Below are 27,884 nucleotides of genomic sequence, written 5' to 3' on the forward strand. Positions count from 1 at the left end.
ATAAATGCTAAGAGGGTGTTATAGATGAATATGAGCATATTACTTAGTGGAAAGAGGAAATTTTAGAGCAAGAAAGTGAAGAGATTACAAAGATATTAGAAGAAATATTATAAAGTAGATCTCAAAGTTAGAATGCCAAAGAATATCTATTTATTTGGGAAGGTAAGAGATTGGAAGAAGTCACTTGTATCTCAAAAGAAGAGTTAGGTCAAGCCAAGAAATGATTGCATGAATTACACACCAATTTTGCGAGGAAAAACACACTTTTCTTTTTACCAAGGGAGTATCATTAGGGGAATTTTGAGGTCTAAAATGGGCCTCCTAAGGAAATTATAAAATAATAGTAGAAATAATCAAATAAGATTAGATTACATCATCAAATTTTAGAGGGAGAAAAGAAAAAACTATTTTTTCAACTCATATTTTCAACTTATCTCCCTATGGGTTTACTTAAATTTCGAGCGAAAACAATTGTTGGGTGCATAATTTTATTCATGATCAAAGGAGTACCCATGTTGCATACTTTATATGGACTTTGATACATGAAAAATGAGAAATACATGAAAAATGTGATTGCAATCACATTTTTTCATTTATTTCAAAATTTTCGTGTAGCAGGGTCCATCGAAAGTATGCAACATGGCTACTCCTTGGATGAGGAATTAAATTTTGCATCCAACGAGTACTCCCACTCAAAATTTGAGTAAAATCTTAGTGAGATAAGTTGAAAGTAGAAGTTGGAAAGTAGTTTTATTATTTTATTCTTTTTTAATATTTTTACTTTTTTACTCCAAAAATGGTGAATCATCCCCCATGGTTGAAATCATCACCTTGAATCCTATTGGTTCTTATAAAGTTTATTTTGGTTGTACATTTTTCTTAGGAGGCCCATTTTAGACCTTAAAATTCCCCTATTGGATGTGGGAGCATCTCTTGTGTCTTTATAGTGATCCTACACACCCATTAAGCTTTTAAAGTTTTTTATTGGTTGGACCATAGTGGAGGATGTTCAATATAGTTCAGTGATAATGGAGCTAGATTTTAATCTGGTCCATTCACTCCCTTCAATATTAATCATTATTGAAATGTTTTCAAGAATAGATATGATATTTTGAAAGACTTTCATTTCCACTAATCACCAAATCTCCCTCCTCCAAATCAATGGTTGTAGAGATTTATATGGCGTGCATGAATGGAGAATGAGGTGAGGTACCCACAAATCATCGTGGAAGCATGATGTAAGGTAAAAGAGACTGTTGGACACCTAATCCTCAATGGGTTAGTGTGGAAGCTGAATGGACAAAAGGAGTCCAAGAGACCTTGGGATGTGAAACCCAACGATCACATAATGTACTATAAATGTATATCTCTTGTTAATAAAAAATGTACTGCATGTTTTATCTTTCATATTTCTGGTTGCCCATCTGTGTTTAACATGGTATCAGAGCAGGCGTATTCTTGCCCTGCATAATTATTTTGAGCCATTTGTTATATGGCCCTTATGTGCAGATCATTTCAGGAATATTTTCTCAGCTAAATTTTCGCTGCAACCTGTCATTTCTCCAGCACCATTTTTGGCCTCTCTCTGCCATTCTGAATCTACTCAGTCATAATAATTTGCGACTTAAATTCTCTATTCTAAAATCTTATCAGCCATATTTTATCTGCGTTCTCTGCGCCCACTAACCAATAGAGAATCCTGGCAGCTCTGACTCATTATTCCCCTGCGACTCATTATTGTTCCACTGACCTGAGATTGAATCCCCAGGTTGAGAGTGAATCCCCGTGACACCACCATTTTAGCACCTCGGATTTTGCTGTTTCCTCTCATTACGTTTTGCAAGAGCTCTTCAATTTTAGAAATCTTTTGTCCGTCTTCAATTGGAGCCCCTGTTTCCTCATCAGTAACGGAAACTAGACACGCAACCCTCCTATTATGAGTCCACACCTCAGCCTCCACAATGTTACAATCTAGGTCGCTGAGAACCGCAAATATTTCGGATAGTAACCCTGGACGGTCTGCGCTTGTTAATTCAATTACTGTATGTCGATCGGCTTCTACCTCCAAGCCTGCTGATTTTCCAAATGAGGGCAGAATGCAAGAGTTCGTTGCCAGCGTCTTCTCAAAGTATCCAATTACGCCTTCATCTGTAAGTTTGTTGCCATTTTCGTCTGTGACATGGAAAACATCCATGAACCATCTCCCAATGGAAGAAACATAAGCCTTGTTGATATTAAGGTTCAAGTCTGTCAGCACTTGAACAGCCTCCAAGAGAATACCATACTTGTTTGCACTGTCCACCTTCACTAGTGTTGTATTTTCACATACGGCGTTATCAATGACAACCCTCGGCGTATTCATTCATATTACAAGCTTCTCATATTCATTGTTCATGCCCAAAGAAGAACTCCAGTCCATTTCTGACAGAAAACCTGTGAGGATTTGATAATTTGGGCTTCTGTCAAAGTCTCCCTGGAATGTTGTTCGGTGCGTTGATAAACCATGAACGTTGGTCAAGGTATATTTGAACGTTGTCTGGTCATGGTATATTTGAACGCTTTTTAACATGGTATATTTGAACGTTGTTTAACATGGTATATTTGAACGCTGTCCGGTCATGGTATATTTGAACACTGTTTAATGTTAGATGATCCAAAAATACAATTTTTATCATAGGTTATAAAATTAGAATAAAATAATTATTAATTTAAGATATTAAATTAATAATTATTATTCTAGAATGTTTAATTATTTAATGGAGATTTTTAGAATTAGCATATTGTTGTAACTAGATATGACTCTCCAAATGTGTCGTATCTTAGGCTCTATTATAGGAGATTAGTTAGCTAGTTGGTTTGAATAACATTTATTGTAAATGGACACTTGATATTTAATAAGTGATCCATAATTAGAGGTAGTTAGGACATGGAGCTTATAAATAGCTCATTGCAAGAGTGTTTGGTTGTTCGGGTGTAAGCTCTTGCAAATCAATTATGTAATTATTTTTTCTGATTAATAAAATTATGTGTCTGAGGACACTTCTGCCATTATTGTGGTATCAGAGCTCTAGTAATGCTGTAGTGGATTCGAGGAGATTTCAGCTCAACAAAGTCCTGGAAAACTCCATTCAGTTGGCCAGCAAATCATTGGTATGAAATTGTCCAGTTTTGTGTTCAACAAACAAAAAAAAATTCTTAGAATTTTAATCTGCGAAATGATTCTATTAATTCTTTAATGCTGGATCATACGCCCTTGCTGGAATTTAATGTAAAGTTGGATGGTATCTTTTTTAATTGAGTGTAATATTGCAAGCGTTGAAGAAATGAACGAGATTGTTTGCTAGAGGTTAGATCGGTGCCATAATCCGGCGGAAAGATTGTCATTGTCTCTGCCAGCTGTCTCGAGGTTGATTCGATCCATTTCTTGTTTGTAGAAATCGGCGCTGGCCTGTGTATCGATTTAAACTTTATAAATCCGGTGTTAAATTTTTTTTTCTCTCTCTGTGTGCTGAGAGCATTGAAGGTTTCCTGTTTCTCTTGGTGAGGAGCGAGCGAGGTCAGCCGATGATGCTGTGCCAATCCCTGGAGAATTGAAAGCAGGGAAGTCATATTCATGGAACGCGGATCCGTTCTGGTCTGGATACATTTGGGGGAGGACTGATTGCAGGTTCAATTTCCAGGGCCTCGGAAGCTGTGATACCAGGGACTGTGGAGGAACTTTTCAGTGCACCAACATCAGTGTCGATGTCACCGCAACCACGAAAGTCGAGTTCGAATTTCTGGGCGGAATAGCGAAGCCGGACACGTATTATGTTACGTTGGAGAGTGGGTACAATCTTCCAGTGTCGGTGGTTCTGAGTTCTCCTGTGGATGATGTCAGCACCCCCCTCCCCTGCGACACCATGGAGTGCATAGCTGACGTGAATACGGTGTGTCCCAAAGAATTGACAGCTCGGAAGGTCGGGAGTGTGATAGCGACGTGCAACGGTTTGTTCTAAAAACATGCGTCGCTGTTGTAAAATCGCATTCAACACAACAACTACAGTATTGTTGGAGTGCTGCGTGGCTACATAGAGGCTCTTGTGTTGGAGGACGGTTGCTCCAGTTTGGAGAAGGTTTGCATGCAGGAAAGAATGCCATCCTCAAATGATTCGAGCTTTCTCCTGCTCGTAGATCAAATCGCCAAAGTCACCTTTTTTTAAGCACTCTTAGTGGAGTAATATTTTAAAGGTTTTGTGTGGAAAAAGTGCATTTCCAGAAACGTGAATTCAAGTGATTTCATAAAGTTTTAATAATTATTTTTAATGGGAAGTATGTAAAGGCTTTTTTAAAGAGTGTTTATAAAGTCCTTATGGAATTTTAAGGAGACATAAGGAGTATTTCTAATTCCTTATGTAATGGAGTGATAAGTTTGGAGAGATCTAATGATTTGTAATTTTGGGAATTTATTGTTATTGGAGTAATAAGGGTCTTGTAACATTTGTTAAGGTGATTGTAATTTTTTGGAGCAATAAGGAGTTTGTTATTTTTGTAATTTTTCGAAGGAGATAAATGTAACTCAAAGTAATTTTACTTTGAGGGGGGGTAAATTTTTTTTTACCAGATTGTGCAAAGCACCATTGTAAAAAGCCAAATTTTGAAAGTTGCCCTGTAAAAATTTGAGAAATTGCCTAGAGCCAAGTGCAGAGCTCAATCAATATTCTCCTGTTTTGACGACTATTCGAGGGTCAAGGCCAAGCCCCGATAGATCGTGTTTTTCGCGTGGTGTGTTGTGTTGACTATCTTGTCCTTTCTGTTCTGCTTCTTGGTGCGTCTCTTCATCGCTAAAAATGTCTAAGTTGATTAACTTATTTTCTGATTCCGACAAACTTGAAGGCACCAAATCTTATAAAACGTGGCATTGTCTTATTGAAAGCACACTCATTTACAATGAATTATGGCAAGGAATATGTGATGGAGATGTTAAGCCGAATAAACCCACATATGCAGATCCACTGGCAAAATGGGAAATCAAGAATGCTAAAGCCTTAGCTCTCATTAAATCGTCTGTGAATGATGGAATGTATGTACATATAGAGAATGCCACAGATGCATGGACTGCCTTGAAAACTTTTAAAGACCTCTTTGATACTTAGCCAGAATCAAAGAAGGTTGATCTACAGTTAAAATTGTTGCAACAAAAATTAACTGAAGATGGTGATATTCTTGAATATCTCTCCAGACTTAAGAATATTAAGCAGGAAATTATTAATGTTGGTTTTCCCGAAATTGATGATAGCTTTATGGTCACAATTGTAATTGTTGGGCTTCCTTATTCCTATACGCATTTTTTAGAAACTTTACAAGTAACTGGGAAATTAGAAAAACTAAAGTTTGATGAACTTTGTGAAATGTTAATGCAACATGATAAAACTTTTGGGAAGAAGAAGAAAGTTGGTGAAGATGTTTTTCTCACAGAAGCCAGCACAAGTAAGTCATCAGCAGATAGTTCTCGAGGAAGAGGCAGATGGAATCAGAATCAAGTAGCACATAATCGAGGTCGAAGCCAAAGCAAAGGCAACAATTTTAACAGAGGAGGAAGAAATAATTTTCAAGGTAGAGGAAACAACCAAGGAAGAGGCAATTTTCAAGCACAAGGATATAATAGTCAAGGTAGAGGACAATCTCCAAATAGAGGTCAAAGCAGAGGCAGAGGACAATCTTCAAGACGAGGAAGAGACTTAAGTCAAATTGTATGTCGAAGATGTAACAAAGTTGGCCATTATGCTGAAGATTGTCGAACTTCACTTAATAAAATTCCCAAGTTTCAGCAGCATTCAGCACAATTTGCAAATGATCAAGATGAAGATAACTCAGAATATGTGTTTACTTCCTCACCAGCATCACAAATTTCATCTCATCTTAGAAGTGACTATGAAGATGCTTGGATCTTGGATTCCGGGGCAACTCAGCACATGACATGTCGACGTGATTTTTTCTGGAATTTTCAAGAATGCCAACTTAATTCAATTTTTCTTGCTGATGCTACCAAACATACTCCTTATGGAAAAGGAGTAGTGAAAGTTTTTCTCCCAGACATTGGAGAAAAATTGATTTCCAATGTATGGTATGTACCTAGTTTCAAGAAAAATTTGCTCTCTTTAGTCACGATTCGACAAGCAGGACATCAAGTGATTATGGAAGATGGTTTAGTGAAGATTAATTTAGTGAAACAGAACTTGAAAACAGTTATGACAGGTTATGAAGATGGAAAACTGTTACGGATGAAAGGGACAGTTATTCCAAGGCATTCTGATTTTGCAGGGGCAGTGACTACAGGTATTTCACCTATCAGACTATGGCATGTAAGATATGGACATTTGAATTTTGAGAGTCTTTCTCAATTGCAGAAACAAGGAATGGTTAAAGGACTTCCCACATTCAAAAGGGAAAATGCAAAATGTGAAGCTTGCATTTATGGCAAACAAAATCGAGAAAGTTTTCCAACAAGTTCATGGCGTGCAAACAGGCGGCTACAACTAGTTCACAGTGATGTTTGTGGTCCACTACAAACCTCATTTGGTGGTTGCAAGTATTTTTTACTATTCATTGATGATTTCAACAGAATGACTTGGGTTTACTTCTTGAAGAACAAGTCAGAAGCATTTGATAAGTTTAAAATTTTTCGCCAACTTGTTGAAAATGAAGTCAAAGAAAAGATAAGTACTCTCAGGACGGATAATGGGGGAGAATTCACTTCAAATGAATTCAAAAATTATTGCAGTGAAAATGGCATAAGACGACATCTTACTAATGTTTACACTCCACAGCAAAATGGAGTAGTCGAAAGAATGAACCGCACTTTGTTAGGAATGGCGAGATCCATGTTAACCTTCAAGAGGTTAAGTCCAACATATTGGGCGGAAGCAATACATACAACTGTCTACTTAAGAAACAGATCTCCAACTGCTTCTTTAGACGGAATCACACCTTATGAAGCTTGGTTTGGTTTCAAACCTCGAGTTAAACATCTTCGAGTTTTTGGGTCAGTGTGTTATGCCTTAGTTCCGAAAGAAAAACGAACTAAGCTTGACTCAAGAAGTTTAAAATGCACAATGATTGGCTATTCTGATGAGAAGAAAGGGTATCGTCTTTTGACCAATGGAAAATTCATTGTGAGCAGGGATGTCATTTTTGATGAAACAGAGAGTAAGAGTGCTGAAGAAATTGAAACTCTTCTTCACAAATTAGAAACTAAGGGAAGTAAAAGAAATGGAAAAATGCAAAGTCAACCAACTTCACCAAATTGGTATGAACTTGATTTTCCTTCCTCTGAAGATGAGTCATCCAGTCCATCTACATCAACAACATCATCTGGGTCTTCTAGCAGTTCATCCGCATCTCCAAGCAGCAGCAGTTCTTCAGACAGTGAGTCTCCACATTCTTCACCTGAACGACGTACATCAGTTTATATTAATCCTCTTTACAATGATGGGGACTTTATAGAAGCACAAACAAGTGAGCACCAACTTCCGAAATGGGCAATTCAACTTTTGAAAGATGTAAAGCCTGATGAACAGAATAAAACTGGCACCAGAAGGACACATAGAAGTGAAGGCAATTTTGCCTTAATAGCAAATGATTTTACTGAACCTTCCACATACAAAGAGGCAGTAAAACATAAAGAATGGCAATAGGCTATGGTTGAAGAATATCAAGCAGTAATTGATAATAACACTTGGAAACTTGTTGATTGTCCAGCAAATGTTAAACCCATAGGGTGCAAATGGGTTTACAGAATTAAGTATAATCAAAAGGGTGAACTTGACAAGTATAAAGCACGACTTGTCGCAAAAGGTTTTGCACAGCAGGAAGGCATTGATTATGAAGAAACTTTTGCTCCAACAGCTAAATGGAACACCATCCGATTAACACTTGCATTGGCGCTCAAAAAGGATGGAAAGTTCATCAAATGGATGTGAAAAGTGATTTTCTCAACGGGGATTTACAGGAGGACGTGTATATGACCCAACCACCAGGTTTTGAAGTGGAAGGACAAGAACATAAAGTCTGCAAATTGATCAAGGCTTTATATGGGTTAAAACAAGCTCCCCGAGCCTGGTATGCCAAGATGGATGATTACCTTAAGAAAGTTGGTTTTCAACAAAGTGAATCCGATGATACTTTGTATGTGCGACAACAAGGCAAATATCTGGTAATTATTGTTATGTATGTAGATGATTTGATCATCACTGGCAATCATGATGATCATATTGCACAGGTAAAAAAGGAGTTACATGCAGGTTTTAAGATGACAGATTTGGGATTACTTCACTACTATCTTGGAGTTGAAGTCTTCCAACGTCCACATCATATTTTCATTTCTTAGAGTAAGTATGCCGCAGAGATCCTTCAGCGATTTGGCATGCAAGATTGCAAGCCCGTTCTCACCTCCATGGAGCAAAACTTGAAACTTTCAAAATTTGAAGGGGGGGAAAAGGTGGACAGTACAACTTACAGACAGTTGATTGGCAGCTTGATTTATTTGACAAATACTCGTCCTGATCTATCTTATGCAATTAGTATTCTTTCACGTTTTTTTGTAGGAACCACGAGATAGCCACTGGAATGCAGCCAAAAGAGTTCTTCGATATATCCAAGGAACAAAAGATTTTGGTCTTCTTTACACAAAGACTAAAAATTTTGTACTTGGTGGATATTCTGATGCCGACTTTGCTGGGAGTATTGATGATCAAGCATCAACATCAGGTTATTTAATGAATATGGGATCAGCAGCAGTATCTTGGAGTTGTAAAAAACAAGCTACAGTGGCCACTTCTTCAGCAGAAGCAGAGTACATTTCAGCATGGGAAGCAGCATGTGAAATTTTTTGGTTGCGTCGAATTTTGCAGGACTTGGGCATTTCTCCGGGAGAAGCTACATCATTGTTCATTGACAGCCAGTCAGCCATCAAACTTGCCAAGAACCCAGTTTTTCATTCAAAGACAAAGCATGTGGACACCAAGTATCATCATATCAGGTCTCTCATTGCCAAAGATGTCCTCAAACCAGTTTATTGTCCTTCCGAAGATCAGATCTCCGACATTTTCACCAAACCGCTTGGCAGAATAAAATTTACTAAGTTCAGGGATGAACTTGGTATTTGTTGTAATGTATCTTTGGATCATAGGGGGGAATGTTAGATGATCCAAAAATACAATTTTTATCATAGGTTATAAAATTAGAATAAAATAATTATTAATTTAAGATATTAAATTAATAATTATTATTCTAGAATGTTTAATTATTTAATGGAGATTAGAATTAGCATATTGTTGTAACTAGATATGACTCTCCAAATGTGTCGTATCTTAGGCTCTATTATAGGAGATTAGTTAGCTAGTTGGTTTGAATAGCATTTATTGTAAATGGACACTTGTTATTTAATAAGTGATCCATAATTAGAGGTAGTTAGGACATGGAGCTTATAAATAGCTCATTGCAAGAGTGTTTGGTTGTTCGGGTGTAAGCTCTTGCAAATCAATTATGTAATTATTTTTTCTGATTAATAAAATTATGTGTCTGAGGACACTTCTGCCATTATTTAATCCTTTTCCCTTTTCGTCTCCCATATCGGCGCTGGTAGTAGCATTTCCTTCTCCCATTTCATCTCTCATACTGGTACTGCTATGCATTGACTGTATTCAGATGTTGATGGCGTTTGGTCAGTCCTTTTATTGCCGAAATCCATTAATATCATGAACGTTGAAGTTTTTGTTGGTCGATGGAATGGTGTCTGGTAAATATTCGTTTCTTCTTCCTTGTAGCGTGGAAGGCAAGCTAATGTCGCGGTCCTTGCTGACTTGTTGGTTGTTGGAATAGCGATTGTATCAGAGAAGGCGAGTTCGACTCTTGGCACGAGCGGAAGAAGATGAGTTTTAGCATAAATTGAAAGATTTGTGTGATGTGTATTTGCGCGTCAATCAATCCACAATGAAGGAGAACCATTGCTTTTATTGAATTTGCTTCCATCGGTCTGAATGGAAGATGCGTGGATTTGATAGGATGCAAGAACTACAGCTGGTACTATGTGACTACGGATTAATGTTCATCTGGGTGTTGTAAAGAGACCAGACTCTTTATGCTGCCATCCGCTACTTTGGCATCTTTGTTTCCATTTCAAACTTGTTCTCTTCTAGGCATTGCAAGAAAACCTCCTGTCTTTTTAATGATTTTTGGTGGCATTTCTCATCTTATATTGAAAACAAAGCGACCAAGAGCTTTTAATATCATTGCCACAAGAGGAATTTGTTTTCTGGTATGTGCGAGTAATGTGTCATATCAGCGGTTGGTGATTAATTCAGCGGTTGGTGATTAATTGGTAGTCATATCAGCGGTTGGTGAATTTATGCTATGAAACCCTTGTAAATTGCAATATTCAGTTGGTTTGTATATGTGCATTGGTCATTTTAGTGTGGCTCCATATACTGTGCGTTGGTTGTTTTGGGCTATATCTGGTATTTTTATTTTGAAGACAGAGTATCATATGATGCATGAATTAACTACTGGGCATATGCATGTGTCTGAATAGTTCTGGGAGACCATCATTTTCACACCACAGCAAGAAATTTGTAGTTTATGAGATTATGTACAACTCTTTCTCTAGCGATCTGTAATCCCACAATCGCAGCTGCTCCACATGCTATTATCAATAGTTAGAAGAATGTATTAGCAGTCGCTATTTAAATTGACTATTCTTTTCCACTGGCAGAGAAAGTGAAGGAGTATTTGAAAGATCCAATTCAATTTAAAGTTGTTGCTTGTTCCTATTGTGCAGTTTGGGCATAAATTTATGTGCAACAAACAAATTTGTTTTTCTCAACAGATTCTAATGAGAAGATTGCTTTAATTGTTGGGGTGATATCAGCAATATATGCACCAGATTGCCTGCTATTTGTTGCAAGCATTATGATTATTTAGGGTACATTTTCACTCCAAAACAAGTTTCTAGTGGTGCATTTGTATTGAGCAAAATGGCTACAATTACTGAAGTATTAAAGTTCATGAAAACTCTTATACAATCCACTGTTGATGACACATTACAAATCAGCAAAGGCTCTCTCTCAAAAATTCAGACATGTCTACAATATGCACAAGAACAGATTGAATTCTTGCAGCTTGAATCTCAACTACAGCACGAAGAATTACAATAGTGGAGTCATCATTCTGAATCTATTTCTGTTCAGAACATTGAGACAACCGCCCATCAGCAGCAAGTCAATAATGTTACCGTTCATTCAAATAAAGCAGCAGTGGTACATGCAGATGCAGAAACTCAGTCTGCACTTCCCAAGCCCATCATCAGACCTTGGGAACAGCTTGTCCACAACAAGCACAGAACTGGTCTTGGATATGACAAGGACTTGTCCTTTCATATTCCAGACTATGCCAAGCCCATTCAGTTTCAGAGTGCTGGATTCATTCATGACAGTTCACCTCCAGCTGTTCCAGATTCTACCCCTCTTCCACAGCAACAACAACAGATTGTGAAATGCTAACACTGTGACCGAGTTGGCCATTTGAAAGATCACTGTTTTGATCTTCATCCATGTAAGCACTCTCATAAAACTAGTCATTCTTCACACAGATGCTTCAGAAACAAACGTCCTACAAGAACAAAGATTCATCTTGGATGGATCGCTTCTTGGCAATGGGCATCAACAGCCAAGAAGATATTCCAAACACATGTCAGAACTTGTTCCAGAATATTGAACAGTCTTGCTGTTGATTTTCCTCCATCATCTCACCTTGTATCTGACAGGGGGGGAAATGATGGTCATCTACAAGCTTCAAAGTCACATCAAGTGAGCCTGAGCCACAACCTGCCACACCAGTTTCAGAGTTGTAGCCAGAGACAAAGATGCCTGAACATGCCTTCAGTTGGCAATCTGGGACACTTCCTCTAGCAGAAGACTTCAGCTTCTTGCCAGTTTCAGAAGAATTCTAGGAACAAAATTGAGAACACTTTCTCTAGCAGAAGACTCCAGCTTCTTGCCAGTTTTGGAAGAGTTCCAGGAATTGCATTAGCATTCCAGAGTTGTTGGTTATCCTTAAACCATCACAGATTGAGACTTCCCTTTTCAGGTTGAAGTTTTACCTTTTATGCGGGGTGAGACCTCCCTTTTATGGTTGAAGGTTTCCCTCTTTAAAACAATAGGATCACTTCCTCTAGCAGAAAACTTCAGTTTCTTGCCAGTTTTGGAAGAGTTCCGGGAACTGCACTAAGCGTTCCAGTGTTGGTGGTCATCCTTAAACCACTGCCCTTTATACCAACATTTCAGAGAGCACATTCAGCCTAGTGCTGCCATGCATTTTTTGCACATTTTGTATTTCAGCTCTCTTCTTGGACTCATACATAACCCTTCGGATTAAGGGGGGGAATGTTGGACACCTAATCCTCAATGGGTTAGTGTGGAAGCGGAATGGACAAATGGAGTCCAAGAGACCTTGGGATGTGAAACCCAGCGGTCACATAATGTACTATAAATGTATATCTCCTGTTAATAAAAAATGTACTGCATGTTTTATCTTTCATATTTCTGGTTGCCCATGTGTGTTTAACAGAGACAATGGGTAGACCTTATTGAAAAATAAAGGTGATAGTTGGAATGTGGAGTTTTAGGTTACTTGGCAAGTGAGGAAGGACACCTTATCACAGCTTGTTTAATTGATTGGTTAAGCAATGAATGTTTGGGGAAGTGAAGTAACGAGCAAAAGAAAAGGGATTCATTTATTCATTTATGGAGAATAAATGAGAGATGGAGAAGTTGATGCAATAAATAGGTTGTGCACATGATGGTGGAATGTTTTTTCTAAGCCTGCTAGAGGACCATGATTGAGACTTCCCAACAAACCTTGGTGTAGCCATAGATTACCCAAGGTTCTCCAAATGAAGTGACAAGAGGAACATAAAAAATTGGATAGACTTTCCATTCTTATTGATGGAAGAAATAATATGAAAATACATTGATATCCATAGGTGGCTAGGATTTATTCAAAAACCATGTTTGTGAGAAACAAGTTTAAGTTGTATGGCATCATTATAACATAGACTAAAACACTCTTCGACTACATGGCTGCAACCTGAGAGCGGAGAAATGTAGAGTCTGGGAGTTTTGGGAATTTCTTTGTAATGTCGATCAACATTGAGATCAATAAGAATTTGTAAGTTTTTAAATATCTTGTGAAGGGTGTCAACCCATGTTTTCTAGCAACAAGAAGCCCTTTAAAACCCTTTGAAGTCATGTTTTGAAGCTATAATTTATACACTAGTTAGCATTGCACCATATAACCATAGACGCTACTGTTACAAGACACACAAGCTAGGTACATTTGACCATTTGTTATTTCCAAATGTGTAGAAGAGGGAGGAGAAGGATTTGTAGATTTTTATTGTAGATTCAACAGCTTATGTGAAATGCTAAAACAAAACAAAAGAATCTACTCTACGCATTAGTGAAAACCAAAATTGATCGATGAAAAAATTAAGCAAAGAAGGAATAATTTCAATCGCACATAACACAATATTTTTCTAGGGATAACAACTGCTCAATACCTTGACTATCTATATTGCATTAATCAGAAGATCTAAGAAGAAAATACAATGATTTTTCAACCCGAACAATTCATGCACAAGTACAATATATCTCTCTTCTTCACAAACCAACTCAAGCCAACACTTAGCCAATTATGCTACCTACCAAGCCCCTACTTCCTTGCGCAATTCCTGAGATAATTAGCGCATATTTAATTGGGAAATTCCCCACTCATAACTGCGCAATCCATCATAGGCCTTCTACTGATTGCATGCATCATTTGTACAACTCGGAAAATTATACCACTGATGTACATTGTCCTTGAACTCTAATCTCAAGTGGGTCTTCCTCTGAATTGACATGCATGAGTTATTTATGAGTGAATCTTCAATTAACTAGTGGAGCAAGAAGCTGCACTGAAGTTAATTAATTACAACTCAAAAGAACTCAACCTAGAACCCTAAAATTTAGGAATCACTTTGCATGACTCTAGATAGACTTCCAACTCAAATTTACTAAGCCAACTAAGTCAAATTAACTTAGTTAACTATTAAAAGTTGCTATGAAAATATAATTTCGATTTAATTCCTAATTTAATTCAAGGATAAATTAAATTAGGATTTTTTGTTGCTATTTTTAACAGGCTCAAGACCCAAGCATAATCCCTTTGCAATCAATAAATTACCAAAAATCAATTCTCACCACCAATATAAAAAAAATGAAAATAAAACATAATCACTTTGCAATCAATAAATTACCAAAAGTTAATTCTCACAACTAATATAAAATAATGGAAATCAAACATACCAAAGCAAAAAAATCCAAACTATAAATATCAGAAAATTTTGAACCCACTCATACTAACCTACCTTAACAAATACTATAACAATTAAATAACACCATCACTCGACAAATAATAAAAAAAATCGATATCAATCCCACAAGGCCCAAGAAAAACAAATGAAAAAGAAAATAAATAAATAAAATCAATCTAATCAAGACAACTCTATAATGCATTACAATGCATGCCAGCATTAATATATTAACCCACTTCATTTAACCATATGCCATCTCATACAGTGTCTGATAGAATTTATTTGTTGCACATAAAAATAGAATACATTGCCATATTCAGTAGTCCATACATATCTCAAGAGAAAATCTTGATAAAAACCCTAAAATTGTCCTTGATTACAATGTCCCTTACCAAGAGAGGAGAAACATGTTAAAAGGACCAATGCAATATTATTTTTATCCTATTAAGTGACAGTACTGCATATTACAACATGGGTGTTTGTTATTATTATTACAAGTGAACAAGAAGAAATGTTTTTTTCTTCCTTCAATTGGCGACTCCGAGAAGGGTTGAGGTATCACCAAGGTTCTTACAAATCAAGGTTCCTACAAGATTTGAATAACTAAGCAAATGGGAACTAAAACCCACACTTACCAATTGCCCTACTATGTGTGCACTAGAAAAACAGAAATGGTTACCCATTTTGTGGATGGAAATCACAATATATAAAATTTTGGAGTACCTTGCAATTCATCAATTTTAGTAAATCTCTATGTAAGAATTTTTTTGTGTAGCTTTCCTTTTATTCATTATATTATCTAAAACTACATTATAAACATGAGATATATTCTATAAAATTAATTTTAATTCCAAATTTGGATAGATTATATACAGTTTTAACAATTTTTTGTCTCCCTCTTAGCCCAAAGGCAAGAGTGAGGTTAATTGTACCAGGACAACCCACATTTATACTCACTTAATGTTGATGTGGGGTAGCATTAGATGTGCTCTAGCCACGAAATTTGGTGGAGAGATTGGGGCACATGAGATATCCAATACCCATAAAGGGTTTGGGCAGATTCTAAACAGTTCAGGAGATATTAAAATATTAATATTTTTAATAGAGTCCCTAAGTCTAAACTTAGGGAAAATAAAATATTAATGTATATTAATATGAAACTGTATTAGAATGGTCCAAAAGACATGGATCAAGCCAGATCTAATCTTAGCCGTTGATTAGGGACTTAATCTCGGCCTTTGATTTGTCAACGAGAAAAGTATAAGAGGAGGCTTGAGGGTCACTTGGAGAACACACTGAGGGAGACCAGTCAGTTGAATTTCTGGAGCGGGGTTGCTGAGAAATTGAACCAGTGGTATGGAGAGCAGTGAGGAGGCAGCAAGTATGGAACAGAGAGACGGAAGATCAGCGCAGAGGCAGAAAAGGCAAACACAGGGCCAAAGGAAGCCACGCAGAGGTAGCAGAGACTGCGCAGAGCCAGCAAGGCCTGTGTCATCCACGCAGAGGTTGTAGGAGTGATGCAGAAGGCCAAAGAGGTTGCGTAGAGCCTCAGTAGGCTAACGCAGAGGGTTTCAGGCTGAAGCAGAGGTCAGTAGCACCTACACTGGGTTCAGGAGAAGTGCTGGAAAATTTGTCTATCTGTGGGTAAGCTAGTTTAAAACCCTGTTGTACTAGAAAATTGATGAATAATAAAATCCTCCCTTGCTGCACCGGTTTTCCCACATTGGGTTTTTTCGGGGACATTAGTCCAAAATAACTATGTCAATGTGTGCATATGTTTCTGTATTACAGTGTGATATCTGCAGCAATATTTATTTTAATGTTTGTTGAAGTAATTTCATGAATAACTTATGGTGAAATAAGTAGGAAAAGTAAATCAATTGCTGCAGTGATATAATTTTCACATGGTATTAGAGCAAGTAATCAGAGACGACAAGGGAAAATCAGTTATGGGTCGAGACCACGATGCAGAGGCATCCACCTCAGGGGACCCACGCAGATTTTCAGAAGATTGCACAAGAGAAAGAGATTTCGATTTCTCTATGTTGGCTTCCAGGTTGGAAGAAGAAGTGGCATGCATGACTAGTGTTGCATCATCAGAAGTATGGAATATAGACAGTGGAGCCTCGTGGCATATGACGGGAATCAGGGAGTGTTTCTCAGAATATCAAGAAGAGAAGATGAACTTTCAGATCATGATGGGGAACAAGGCAAAATGTACTCCAGTAGGAAAGGGTACCATATTTTTCCAGACAGAATCGGGAGAGCAATTCCATGCCACAAATGTGCTGCATGTACGAGGATTGGGGATGAACTTACTTTCCATGTCACAACTACAAGGCAAGGGCTATGACGTCTACTTCATCAAGGAAAATGTATACATCAAACGCACGAGCTGGAAAAGGAAAGTGCAGATCAAGATCAAAAGTAATCGGTTGTATATATTACAACTAGAATCTCCAATGGCACTAACAGGCAGTCATGGGGACAAGCACTTGAACAAACTATGGCACAGAAGGATAGGTCACTTGCACCATGGAGCTCTGAAAATTCTTAGGAGCATTGTAACAGGAGTTCCGGATCTGAGTACAGAACGAGATGATGTATGCAGGGGATGCGCTCTAGGAAAGTATGCCAAGGCGGCATTTCCTAGGAGCAAACACAAGGCCAAGAGTGTACTAGGATTGATACACTCAGATATCTGTGGACCTATGTCCATCAAAGCTCTCAGCAGTGCTGAATATTTCCTTACCTTCATTGATGATCACTCGAGGAAAACTTGGATTTATTTTCTGAAAACCAAGGATGAGGTTTTCTGTCGATTCAAGGAGTTCAAGGCTCTAGTGGAGACTCTAACTGGTAAGAAAAAAAAGTCTTGCGCTCAAATAATGGTGGAGAGTATGTCGATAAGGACTTCATTGATTATTACACTAAGGAGGGCATCAGAAGAGAGTGGACAGCTCCCTACAATCCGGAGCAGAATGGGGTGGAAGAAAGGAAAAACAGGACTATTGTAGAAGCAGCTAGGGCCATGATGTATGATCAGGATATGCCAAAATTCCTGTGGGTAGAAGCATGCAACATAGCTGTCTACGTTCAGAACAGGACTCCTCATCAGGCATTGGGAAAGATTACTCCAGAGAAAGTCTTCACCGGGAAGACACCTGAAGTCAATCATTTCAGGATATTTGGGAGTTTAGCATATTGCTGCATACCCGAAGAAAAGAGGAAGAAGCTGGATCAGACTGCAGAAAAGGGGTGTCTGGTCGGATATAGCGAGAACACTAAGGCATACAGAATCTATCTTCCAGGGAGCAGTAAGGTAGTAGTACGACGAGATGTAAAGTTCATGGAGGACAAAGCTTTCAGAAGATCTCGCGAAATGCTTTCCGAGGAGTAGTGGAAAGAGGATCCGTTGGTCATGCCTCTTCAACCAATGGAAGTGAAGAATTCTTCCTCGGGTCAGGAAGATTCTCAGGATGAGGAGGAGCGAACAGAAGCACCTACTGGTAGAGGAAGAACCAGCAGATAACTTTGTCAGATTCTGCGTGATGCAGAGAACTTCATCAGAGAGCCAAGGAACAGTAAGAGGAAGCGAAAATAGCCAGACAGGTGTCAGGAATTAGTAGCTGAGGATGGGGAGCCTGTTAGTTTCAAGGAGGTAGCTCAGCATCAAGTTTAATTAGATGCAATGGTGGAGGAGTATAACTCCATAATGGTGAATGATGTCTGGGAGGTGGTGTCAAGGCCTCAAGACAGATCTGTGGTAGGTTCAAGATGGATCTACAAGATCAAATATGCTGCAGATGGCAATGTTGAAAAATACAAGGCCAGGTTTGTGGCTAAGGGGTATGCTCAAAAGGAAGGGATTGACTATGATGAAACCTTCGCCCCAGTAGCCAGGCATACATCTATTAGGACCGTGATATCTCTTGCAGCCCAAATGGGATGGGAGATCCATCAGATGGATGTCAAGACGCCATCTCTGAACAGGGTAATAGAAGAAGAGGTATACATTGAACAACCAGAGGGCTTTGAAACTCATGAGAAGAAGTCTCATGTATGCAGACCGAGAGCGTGGTATGGTCGAATAGATGGCTACTTGCAGAAGATGGGGTTTGTCAAGAGTGGCGCGGATCCGAATCTCTACTATCTGGTCGTAGAGAACAAGCCACTTATCTTAGTATTATATGTGGATGATCTCTTCCTAACAAGATCATCCAGACTCATTAAGGACTACAAGAAGAATCTAGCCACAGAGTTCGATATAAAGGATATGGGACGAATGCACTACTTCCTAGGGTTGGAAGTTTGGCAGCAGAAAGGATAAATCTTCCTTGGGCAAGGGAGGTATGCTACAGAAATCTTAAAAAGGTTCGGGATGGGAGACTATAGACCTATGGATATGCCAATGATCACCAACTGGAAGAAGATTGATGCATCAGAAGACAAGGATGTCGATCCCACCCTATACTGACACTGCATAGGGTCCCTAATGTATCTGGTCAATACCAGGTCTAATATTTGCTATGCTGTCAACACCCTCAGTCAGTTCATGGTGGAACCAAAGAGAGCACACTCGCCAGCAGCCAAACACGTTCTCAGGTATTTACAGGGAATAGTTGATTATGGCCTCTTATACACCAAGGGGAAGGATATCAGGTTGAGTGGATTTACTGATGCAGATTGGGCAAGAAGTTCAATGGATTGGAAAAGTACCTCTAGGTAATGTTTCAACATTGGATCAGGAATGACCTCCTAGTGCAATAGGAAACAGAAGTCCGTGGCTCTGAGCTCATCTAAGGGAGAATATATGGGAGCAAGCACAACTTCATGTGAGGTCATATGGCTTAGAAAACTACTGGTAAACCTATTCAGAAGAAATATGAAAGCGACCAGGATCATGTGTGATACTCAGAGTTGCATCAAACTCTCTGAGAATCCAGTATTCCATGATGGATCGAAGCATATTGATATCCGGTGTCACTTTGTTAGAGACTGTGTCCAATGAGGAGTTGTATAGTTGAGCTACACTCCTACAAGAGAACAAGTGGCAGATATCCTCACCAAGGCCCTTGGAAAGTCAAAATTTGACTACTTCAAGGAAAAGATGGGGATGGTAAAGAACCCCTTTCAGAAGTAGTGTGTTAGCAACACGAATGAAGAGGGAGTTGCAGTGCAGATGCAGTGTTGGGAGAAAGGACCAGCAACAACACAGATGCAGAGGGAGTTGCAGTGTGGATGTAGTGTTGGGAGAAAGGACCAGCAGCAACACAGATGCAGAGGGAGTTGTCGTACAAATGCAGCAGTGGCAGTAGCAGAGTCATGGGCAGCAGTACAGGATGCAACAGTGCATAGGATGTTGGACAAGGAGGCTTAACATCAGCACAGAGACCGATGCAGGATGATCAGGGTGATACTCAGTGAGGAGTATCACTAGAGCATAGTCCTCGCTAAGAGGGAGTGTTGATTTGGGGTAGCATCGGATGTGCTCTAGCCACGAAATTTGGTGGAGAGGGTGGGGCACATGAAATCTCCAATACCCATAAAGGGTTTGGGCATATTCTAAACAGTTCAGGAAATATTAAAATAATTAATATTTTTAATGGAGTCCCTAAGTCTAAACTTAGGGAAAATAAAATATTAATGTGTATTAATATAAAATTGTGTTAGAATGATCCAAAAGACATGCATCAAGCCAAATCTAATCTTAGTTGTTGATTAGGGACTTAATCTCGGCTGTTGATTTGTCAACGAGAAAAGTATAAGAGGAGGCTTGAGGGTCACTTAGAGAACACACTGAGGGAGATCAGTTAGTTCAATTTCTGGAGCAGGGTTTGCTAAGAAATTGAACCAGTGGTCTGGAGAGCAGTCAGGAGGCAGCAAGTATGGAATAGAGAGACGAGAGATTAGCGCAGAGGCACAAGAGGCAGACATAGGGGTAGAGGAAGCCACGCAGAGCCAATAGAGGCTGCAAGAGTGATGCAGAAAGCTAGAGAGGCTACGCAGAGCCTTAATAGGCTGACGCAGAGGGTTTCAGGCTGACACAGAGGTCAGTAGGACCTACGCTGGGTTCAGAAGAAGTGCTGAAAAATTTGTCTATTTGTGGGTAAAGCAGTTTGGCACCCTGTTGTACTAGAAAATTGTTGAATAATAAAATCCTCCCTTGCTGCACCGGTTTTCCAACATTGGGTTTTTCCGGGGACATTAGGCTTGAGGGTCACTTAGAGAACACACTGAGGGAGATCAGTCAGTTCAATTTATGGAGCAGGGTTTGTTAAGAAATTGAACCAGTGGTCTGGAGAGCAGTCAGGAGGCAGCAAGTATGGAACAGAGAGACGAGAGATTAGCGCAGAGGCACAAGAGGCAGATGCAGGGCCAGAGGAAGCCACGCAGAGCCAGTAGAGGCTGCAAGAGTGATGCAGAAAGATAGATAGGCTACGCAGAGCCTCGACAGGCTGATGCAGAGGGTTTCATGCTAACACAGAGGTCAGTAGGGCCTACGCTGGGTTCATAAGTGCTGGAAAATTTGTCTATTTGTGGGTAAGGCAGTTTGGCACCCTGTTGTACTAGAAAATTGTTGAATAATAAAATACTCCCTTGCTGCACCAGTTTTCCCACATTGGGTTTTTCCGGGGACATTAGTCCAAAATCACTGTGTCAATGTGTGCATATGTTTCTGTATTACGGTGTGATATCCGCAACAATATTTATTTTAATGTTTGTTGAAGTAATTTCATGAATAACTTATGGTGAAATAAGTAGGAAAAGTAAATCAGTTTTGCAATGATAGAATTTTCATACTTCATAGTACTTTTCTTAGGCTCAAAGCCATTACAACAATATTCTTCAAGGCATCAAAGGTCAACGTGTATTACAACATTGGTGTTTGTTAATATTATTACAAGTGAACAAGAAGAAATGTTTTTTTCGAAGGGTTGAGGTATCACCACCAAGCTTCCTACAAGATTTGAACAATTGACCAAATGGGAACTAAACCCCACACTTACCAATTGCCCTACTATGTGTGCACTGGAAAAGATGGTTACCCATTTTGTGGATGGAAATCAAAATATATAAAATTTTGGAGAGTACCTTGCATTCATCAATTTTGGCGAGTACCTTGCATTCAATGTAAGAAATTATTTTGTGCCAAGTTTTCCTTTTTTTATGCATTATATTATCTAAAACTACATTATAAACATGAGACATATTCTATAAAATTAATTTTAATTCCAAATTTTGACAGATTGTATAAAGTTTTAACAAATTTTCGTCTCCCTCTTAGCCCAAAGGTAAGAGTGAGGTTATTGGTACCAGGCCAATCCATATTTATACTCACTTAATAGTACTTTTCTTAGGTTCAAAGCCATTACAACAATATTCCTTCAAGGCATCAAAGCTCAACATGTATTATAACATGGGTGCTTGTTATTATTATTACAAGTGAACAAGAAGAAATGTTTTACAAAATGGGAACTAAACCCCACACTTACCAATTGCCCTACTATGTGTGCACTAGAAAAAAAGAAATGGAAATCACAATATATAAAATTTTGGAGAGTACCTTGCATTCATCATCTATAAAGCTTCAATAATTTTTCACTCTAGTGAAACACAAGAACATGGATCTATACCAATGTAATTAAGGCAGCAGCCTAAAAGGAAATCATCAAACCTACTTAAAAACGGTTTGTGGTTGGATTTGACATTAATAGCTACCCATCAAAGGAATGCAAAACATTACCATGACAAAGTGCATTTGCCTTACCAATGAAATAAAGAGCAATATCAAAAGAGACTTGCAATAGTAAAATAGGAAAGGCCAAAATGGAGACTTAGCATCCGATCACACCAGATTGGCCAAATTGTTATTTATTATCTTAAATAATTAGAAAGGTCAAAAGGCATACATAAATTTGGCCTAGCTTCCTCTCATAGTAGTCATTAATCCCTTCCCTAGTGCTACCAAATCCACTGTGAGGGTATACCAATAAAAGAAACCAGGCCTGATCCAAACTATAATAACATTGGTTAAATACAAAAGAATTTATGACTTTGTCAAATCCAGACACAAAGGTCCAATCCACTCACTAACCTCCAGAAGAAAAAGATCACAATAAAAAATTGACTAATCAGAGTTTCTTTACTTTGAGTTTCAACTTTCTCAGCAGCTCGGGCACTTTAGGATTTGATGACAGAGCTTCTCTGTTTTTGCCACTAGATTGATTTTCAATCCAGTCAATAACTGTAGTGAGTAACACCTTTTTGCTGGAAGCAGGCACTCGAATGTTATTGGAGTCCCCTATCTTGGCCCTCGATCCTTCAGAGTACTTCCCGTTTTTGAAGCCTGTGTCTAAGGTCTTCTCTATGAACAAAATGAACCAGGATTCTGTTTCGCTTTTAATCTGCTTTGCGAGTTTTACCATCTGGCAGAGACCATTTTTCCTATTGGAATCTTGGCTATCGACAAGCTGTTGATCTAATGAATTTGAACCTTTTTTCTCATTGTTCTGATCAGAAAACCTGGTAGGCTTTTTTAAGCTCGAACTTAAGCTAGAGACAGAATTCTTTTTAGGAATAGGACTGTTGTCGATTCCAGGGGACAGTGAATTCCTTGGTGGCAGTCTTTTAGGAGAGTATGAGATCGATTGTCCTAATGCTCTCTTAGAGGGTAGAAGAGCTGGACTAGAAGCTGCACTTGACAAAACGCCTGCTTTTGAACTCCTCGACAAGTCCTGAGATGACATCCTTAGAAAAGTCTTTGATAACTTCTTTAATGGTGATTCTCGGGGAGATGAGTTGTAACCTATTTCATGGAGAACAGAACGATCTGAATTTGATGAGTTGGGAAATTTTTCTTTGTCTTCTAAAGCTTGGATTTTATCTGAAGGTGCAGTCTTGATCAGTTCTTCCATGGCCGTTAAAGCCTGTGAGATTTGATGGTGTAAATCCAGGAACAGTTCTACAACAGTTCCAGGCACTTCTGGATCTGCTATAGAACACAATTCTGCAAACTTCCTGCAATGGTTAAATAAATAAAAAAAATCGATTAATTCTGCTTGCAAAATAATCTACTCTCTAAAGGAAGAAAGTTTACTCTTTTTATATGCATACTTTAGAAGTTGCACCAGAGTCTCGGTTACAGATGCTTCCTTAAGTGCAATCAGTGCTGCAACACGAGCAACATCACGTCTGTGCAAAGCTTCCTGCAGTTTTATTTCCTTATATCAGATGCAGTTTGAGGGAACTTCCTAAACCATTATTCATGAAATCCCTGCATTTGTAGTAAGAAAGAAATGTTATTTGAGAAAAAGGTAACATCCATAATCAGATTTTTCACTCTTGCATTGGGGTTATGGAGTCACTTATGGCATTCAATTATACCATATTCTGTATTGTGTGTGGACATGATCATTTGATGGGGAAGATATATGTTCGCAAGCGCAAGCAGCTTATAATTACATTAAACCACTTATTTCTAAAAGTAAATATAGTATGCATAAAATACTCTGTTACAGAAAAGAGTTTTCATATGAAACTTGAGATAGAGGATGTCTCACCTTTCCAAGGGTGTCAAGCTTCCCAGGCAGAGACTTCCAAAGAGCATTTCCAACCGCAACAGGACTGGAGCAGACAGAAACATCGGGCAATGGAACGGATGGTTTTCTTAGGGTAGAAGTCGAGGATCTGACTTTCAGACTGTCAACAGGAGAAACAGAAGCTCTGGTATGGCTCAATCTTGGCGGTGTAGGATTTTTTTCCTGCAAAATAGGGGCACAAAACAATCATTTAAACCACATTTTCCATAAAATGTCTCAAAATTGTCAAATTTACAAAATCTGAAGTAATGCTCGACACATATGCATCAGAGATAGTTTGCGTATCTGTGAGGTACACAATCCGTTAATAGAGATAGATGATTTTAACATGAATGTAATTCAATCCAGCTAATATTGATGAGAATGTGAACGTACAAATGGGTAATATTCTCATTGGTAATATATACATGCATTTTATGTACACTTGTATATAAACAAGATTCTGAACGGCCTACAAGATTGCAAGGACCAGATATTATTTCAAATTTAACCGGCAGACACAATTTACACACGCTCACACACAGAGGGAGTAGGGCAGGGGTAGACAGTGGCAGGTGGGAAATTTGCTTTCACAGCAGACTGATTTGTTGGGATAAACTTTAGCATTATGGCAACGAGCATTTGTTGACCCAAAAGCCTACCTACAAGCATGTCTTTTGGCCATTTCAGAGGACGGCAAGATTGGTTACACACATAAATGTATGGCATTCTGCATGGACATCTTTTGATCGTTTTACAGGATAGCGAATTCTTGTAATTGTAAACACTTGAGAAAATACTAGAGAGTCTTGTAATTGTAAACACTTCTGAAACAACTAGAGAGTCGTGATGTATGTACAGAATTCGTTCTTGCAATTATAAAAACTTCAGAAAAAAACTAGAGAGCATTGATGTACCTACAGAATTTATTATTTTTCGGTCTCGTTCTGTAACGCTCCTACTCCTAACAATTTTGCCCGGCAAAGGGACATCACAGCTCCTTCTCAAGTTCTTCGAATTCCCTGCATTAGCTGCTTTTGGCATTGCATTGATGACCATGGAAGACCGAATGGTAAAAGGAGGCGAATCGCTGTATTTTCCGTGGTTACTAACCCTGCTAAACGGTGACGAAGAAGTAGACCTTATGGAATCCACCATATCTTTTGTTGGAGTAAGTGCCTCATAGCTTGAGGGACCTTGCTTACCCAGAGGTGATTTTCTCTGTGGTAGGGTAGAATCAACCTTAGGTCCAGCCAGGGGTGCTGGTTCAAGTCCCATGTCTGGGTCCCAGGAACCTCGGCGGTGAGAATATTTAGGCACAAGGCTTTCACCAGAAACAGGGTTGAAACCCTTGCAGTTCACACTTTTATCTTGCTCCTCGTGTTGATGCGTACTGACCAAATCTTCAGGACTGCCGAGTACTGGATGGCGACCCGGAATAGGCCTAACTCCTCGGATATAAGGAACAGGGGTTCCAGACACAATTTTTTCAGCATAAATGAACTGTCCAAGCTGTAATTTATTGCTTAAGACGAGGTCTTCTTGTTCGTCTGTGAGAGAAACGTAAGTAGAATGAGATGAATCCGAGACCTTGATGTAAAACCCTTGCTTTGGCCAGAGCTCTTTCCGGTCCAGATCTACTGGAACTATGTCTGTTACCTGTAACATTGCGGAACGATGCTCGCCTGTAACTTTCAAGTCGGCGTTCATGTTCTGCAGGAGTTTCAAAAGAATCCCCGGAGATAACGTCGCCATGAGTAAGCGAACAAAGAATCCTTGAGCTGGAAGACAAACCACAAATGCTTCAAAATCTTACAGAAATGCTGTTTAATACTTCTTTGTGGTCAATCTGCTCTATTTTGGTTAAAATGGAGCAGAGCTTCGAAGATTTGGCCCTGTTTAAGGGGATTTTACAGGAAACGCAAACCTTCAAAGCCTAACTGCCCAAAATAACATGTCAGCACATATCAGCAGAGATATAGCCATAAATCCTTCAGCAAACTGAAATTGCCTGAGAAACTGCTGTTAGCACCCTTTGAGTTTCTGCTTTCCCTGAGTTTCTCTACTCTGAGTAAAGAGTAAGCCGAATCCTCAGCCTTTACTGTCAATTTTTCGGGACTACATAAATTCTCACCCGTTCCTTTCCCCTCAAAGAAACTTCAGGCGATTCAGTCCAGAAAACATTAAAGCCCCTGCATTTGGCTGAACTGCAAGTTACGCTTGAATAAGAGAAGATTTCTGTTCCCTCGTAAGCAAACTAAAAATCTTAAGATTCCTTTATTCAGGTTGAATTCATGGATTACTTCGTCTTTCAGCGATTTGTTCTCTATTTGCAGCCAAATCTTTACAAAAAAACTACACATTCACAAATATTTACTGTGAAAGATCTATATTCCCTATTTTCTCTCCTTAAGACTTCATCATTCAATCTCAGCAGCTGTCCATTCCCTTGAATTGCAGTGGACAGGGGAAACTATCCAACGGGCTTTGCAAGCCAGATGGATTTATTCAATACTTCTTTATTTTCTGCATTTCCAATCCAAAAACCGAGTTAAGTCAAACTCAGAGGATTTTTTTTCACAAATATAACATACTTGCCCTACTCTCAGCGGCAATTAGCCCTTTCCAAACACATGCCTCTGCATAACAAGTCAAAAACGCAAAAACCTAAATTTTCAAACTCCAGAGGGCATATATGTTAAAGAACCCTCTGATAATCTTTCACAGAAGCAATTTCTCCGATCGAAATTCTAAATAAGCCGGCATAATAGCAAATCATTCAGCAAATGCTGCAAAATCGTGCCTCAGTCGGCACGGGCACGTCCTTTCTTGGAAATAAGGCAATGGCACCAACGGTAACACCAGTACTGTTTCGAACCCAAGAATAACGGCTAAATTCAAATTTAAACGTTCGGCGTTCAAATTCTCAACGTTAAAGAAAAGATAACTTTAATTCAAAGTATAGTCGCCATTAGAGACAATTTGAAGTCCGTTTTCTTCAAAGAAAGGATGAATCTTCGCCAATACCTGAAAGTTCAAAGCCGTGGTTTGAAGCCGCGGTCAGGTCCTGTTATCCGTTGAATGACAGCACTACTGGCACAAAGGGTCCCACGAAGAGGTTGGTGGCCAGTTTAATATAACATCCACTGATCTGTACTGTTGCTGTCCCGACATTCAAAATTCCCAAGGGCTTTATTCAAACGGGTGGAGGGATTCCTGCTTTAAGCAGCCACCTTCGGATAAGTTGGAATCCCAGGCAGTTTTTATGGCATAGAATACAAGAAAATCACATGAGGGGCGAAAAAGGCATATTTTATTAGTTTTAAAAAGGAAATTCATATAAAAGTGAAGATTATGTTGGTTTATATCTTACATTTAACATCATAATAATTTATTTATTCTTTTAAATAAATAGTGGGAATTTCATTACATAATTTGATCTCTTAATTTATAAATGTGTGATATTTTTTTTTCTTAATTATATTTCTTCACTTAAGGAGTCTCCATAAATTTATTTTAAATTACTATGTGTTAAATGCAATTAAATCTTACTTAAATAAACTTATTTCAATTGTGTTTTTTTAAAACATTTTCATAATAATTAATATTTGGTCAATGCTTCAATACTTAGTTAACACAAAGCTCACTAGGTAACTCTTCATTGATTCTTGAGAATAGCATGAAGAATAAAATATACAATGAAAAAAAAGGTTAGAATCCCAAACCTTTTTTTATGGCATTGAAAACAAGAAAATCACATGAGGGGTGAAGACCACCAATTTTATTAGTTTTAAAAATTCATATAAAAGTGAAAATTAAGTGGCCTTTTATTTTATATGTAAGATAATAATAAAAAATTAAAGTTTCTTTATGGGAGGAGGGATTTCATTGCATATTTTACACTTTCATTTATA

General features: G+C 38.5%; 2 protein-coding genes and 1 pseudogene across 2 annotated transcripts; 1 reads left to right on the forward strand and 2 right to left on the reverse strand.

Moving 5' to 3' along the window:
* Positions 1 to 1,660: 1,660 nt before the first annotated feature.
* Positions 1,661 to 2,362, reverse strand: LOC149211041 (ACT domain-containing protein ACR4 pseudogene; annotated as a pseudogene).
* A 230-nt stretch (positions 2,363 to 2,592) lies between these two features.
* On the forward strand, positions 2,593 to 3,998 carry LOC149211042 (pathogenesis-related thaumatin-like protein 3.5). The gene is made up of 2 exons (XM_089399174.1): positions 2,593 to 2,621; positions 3,524 to 3,998. Exons 1-2 carry the CDS (start codon positions 2,593 to 2,595, stop codon positions 3,996 to 3,998), a joined length of 504 nt encoding a protein of 167 aa, XP_089255300.1.
* An 18,476-nt stretch (positions 3,999 to 22,474) lies between these two features.
* Positions 22,475 to 26,511, reverse strand: LOC149211043 (protein CORTICAL MICROTUBULE DISORDERING 4-like). Its single transcript, XM_089399175.1, has 4 exons — positions 24,892 to 26,511; positions 23,953 to 24,153; positions 23,507 to 23,598; positions 22,475 to 23,410 (listed from the first exon to the last, which is right to left on the reverse strand). The coding sequence occupies exons 1-4, from the start codon at positions 25,723 to 25,725 to the stop codon at positions 22,525 to 22,527; spliced, it is 2,013 nt and encodes a 670-aa protein (XP_089255301.1). The 5' UTR covers positions 25,726 to 26,511; the 3' UTR covers positions 22,475 to 22,524.
* Positions 26,512 to 27,884: the final 1,373 nt, after the last annotated feature.

Source organism: Pinus tabuliformis, chromosome 1_2, assembly GCF_031772625.1.
Source record: "Pinus tabuliformis cultivar Carrire ecotype Pingquan chromosome 1_2, CPIR1, whole genome shotgun sequence".
NCBI lineage: Eukaryota > Viridiplantae > Streptophyta > Pinopsida > Pinales > Pinaceae > Pinus > Pinus tabuliformis.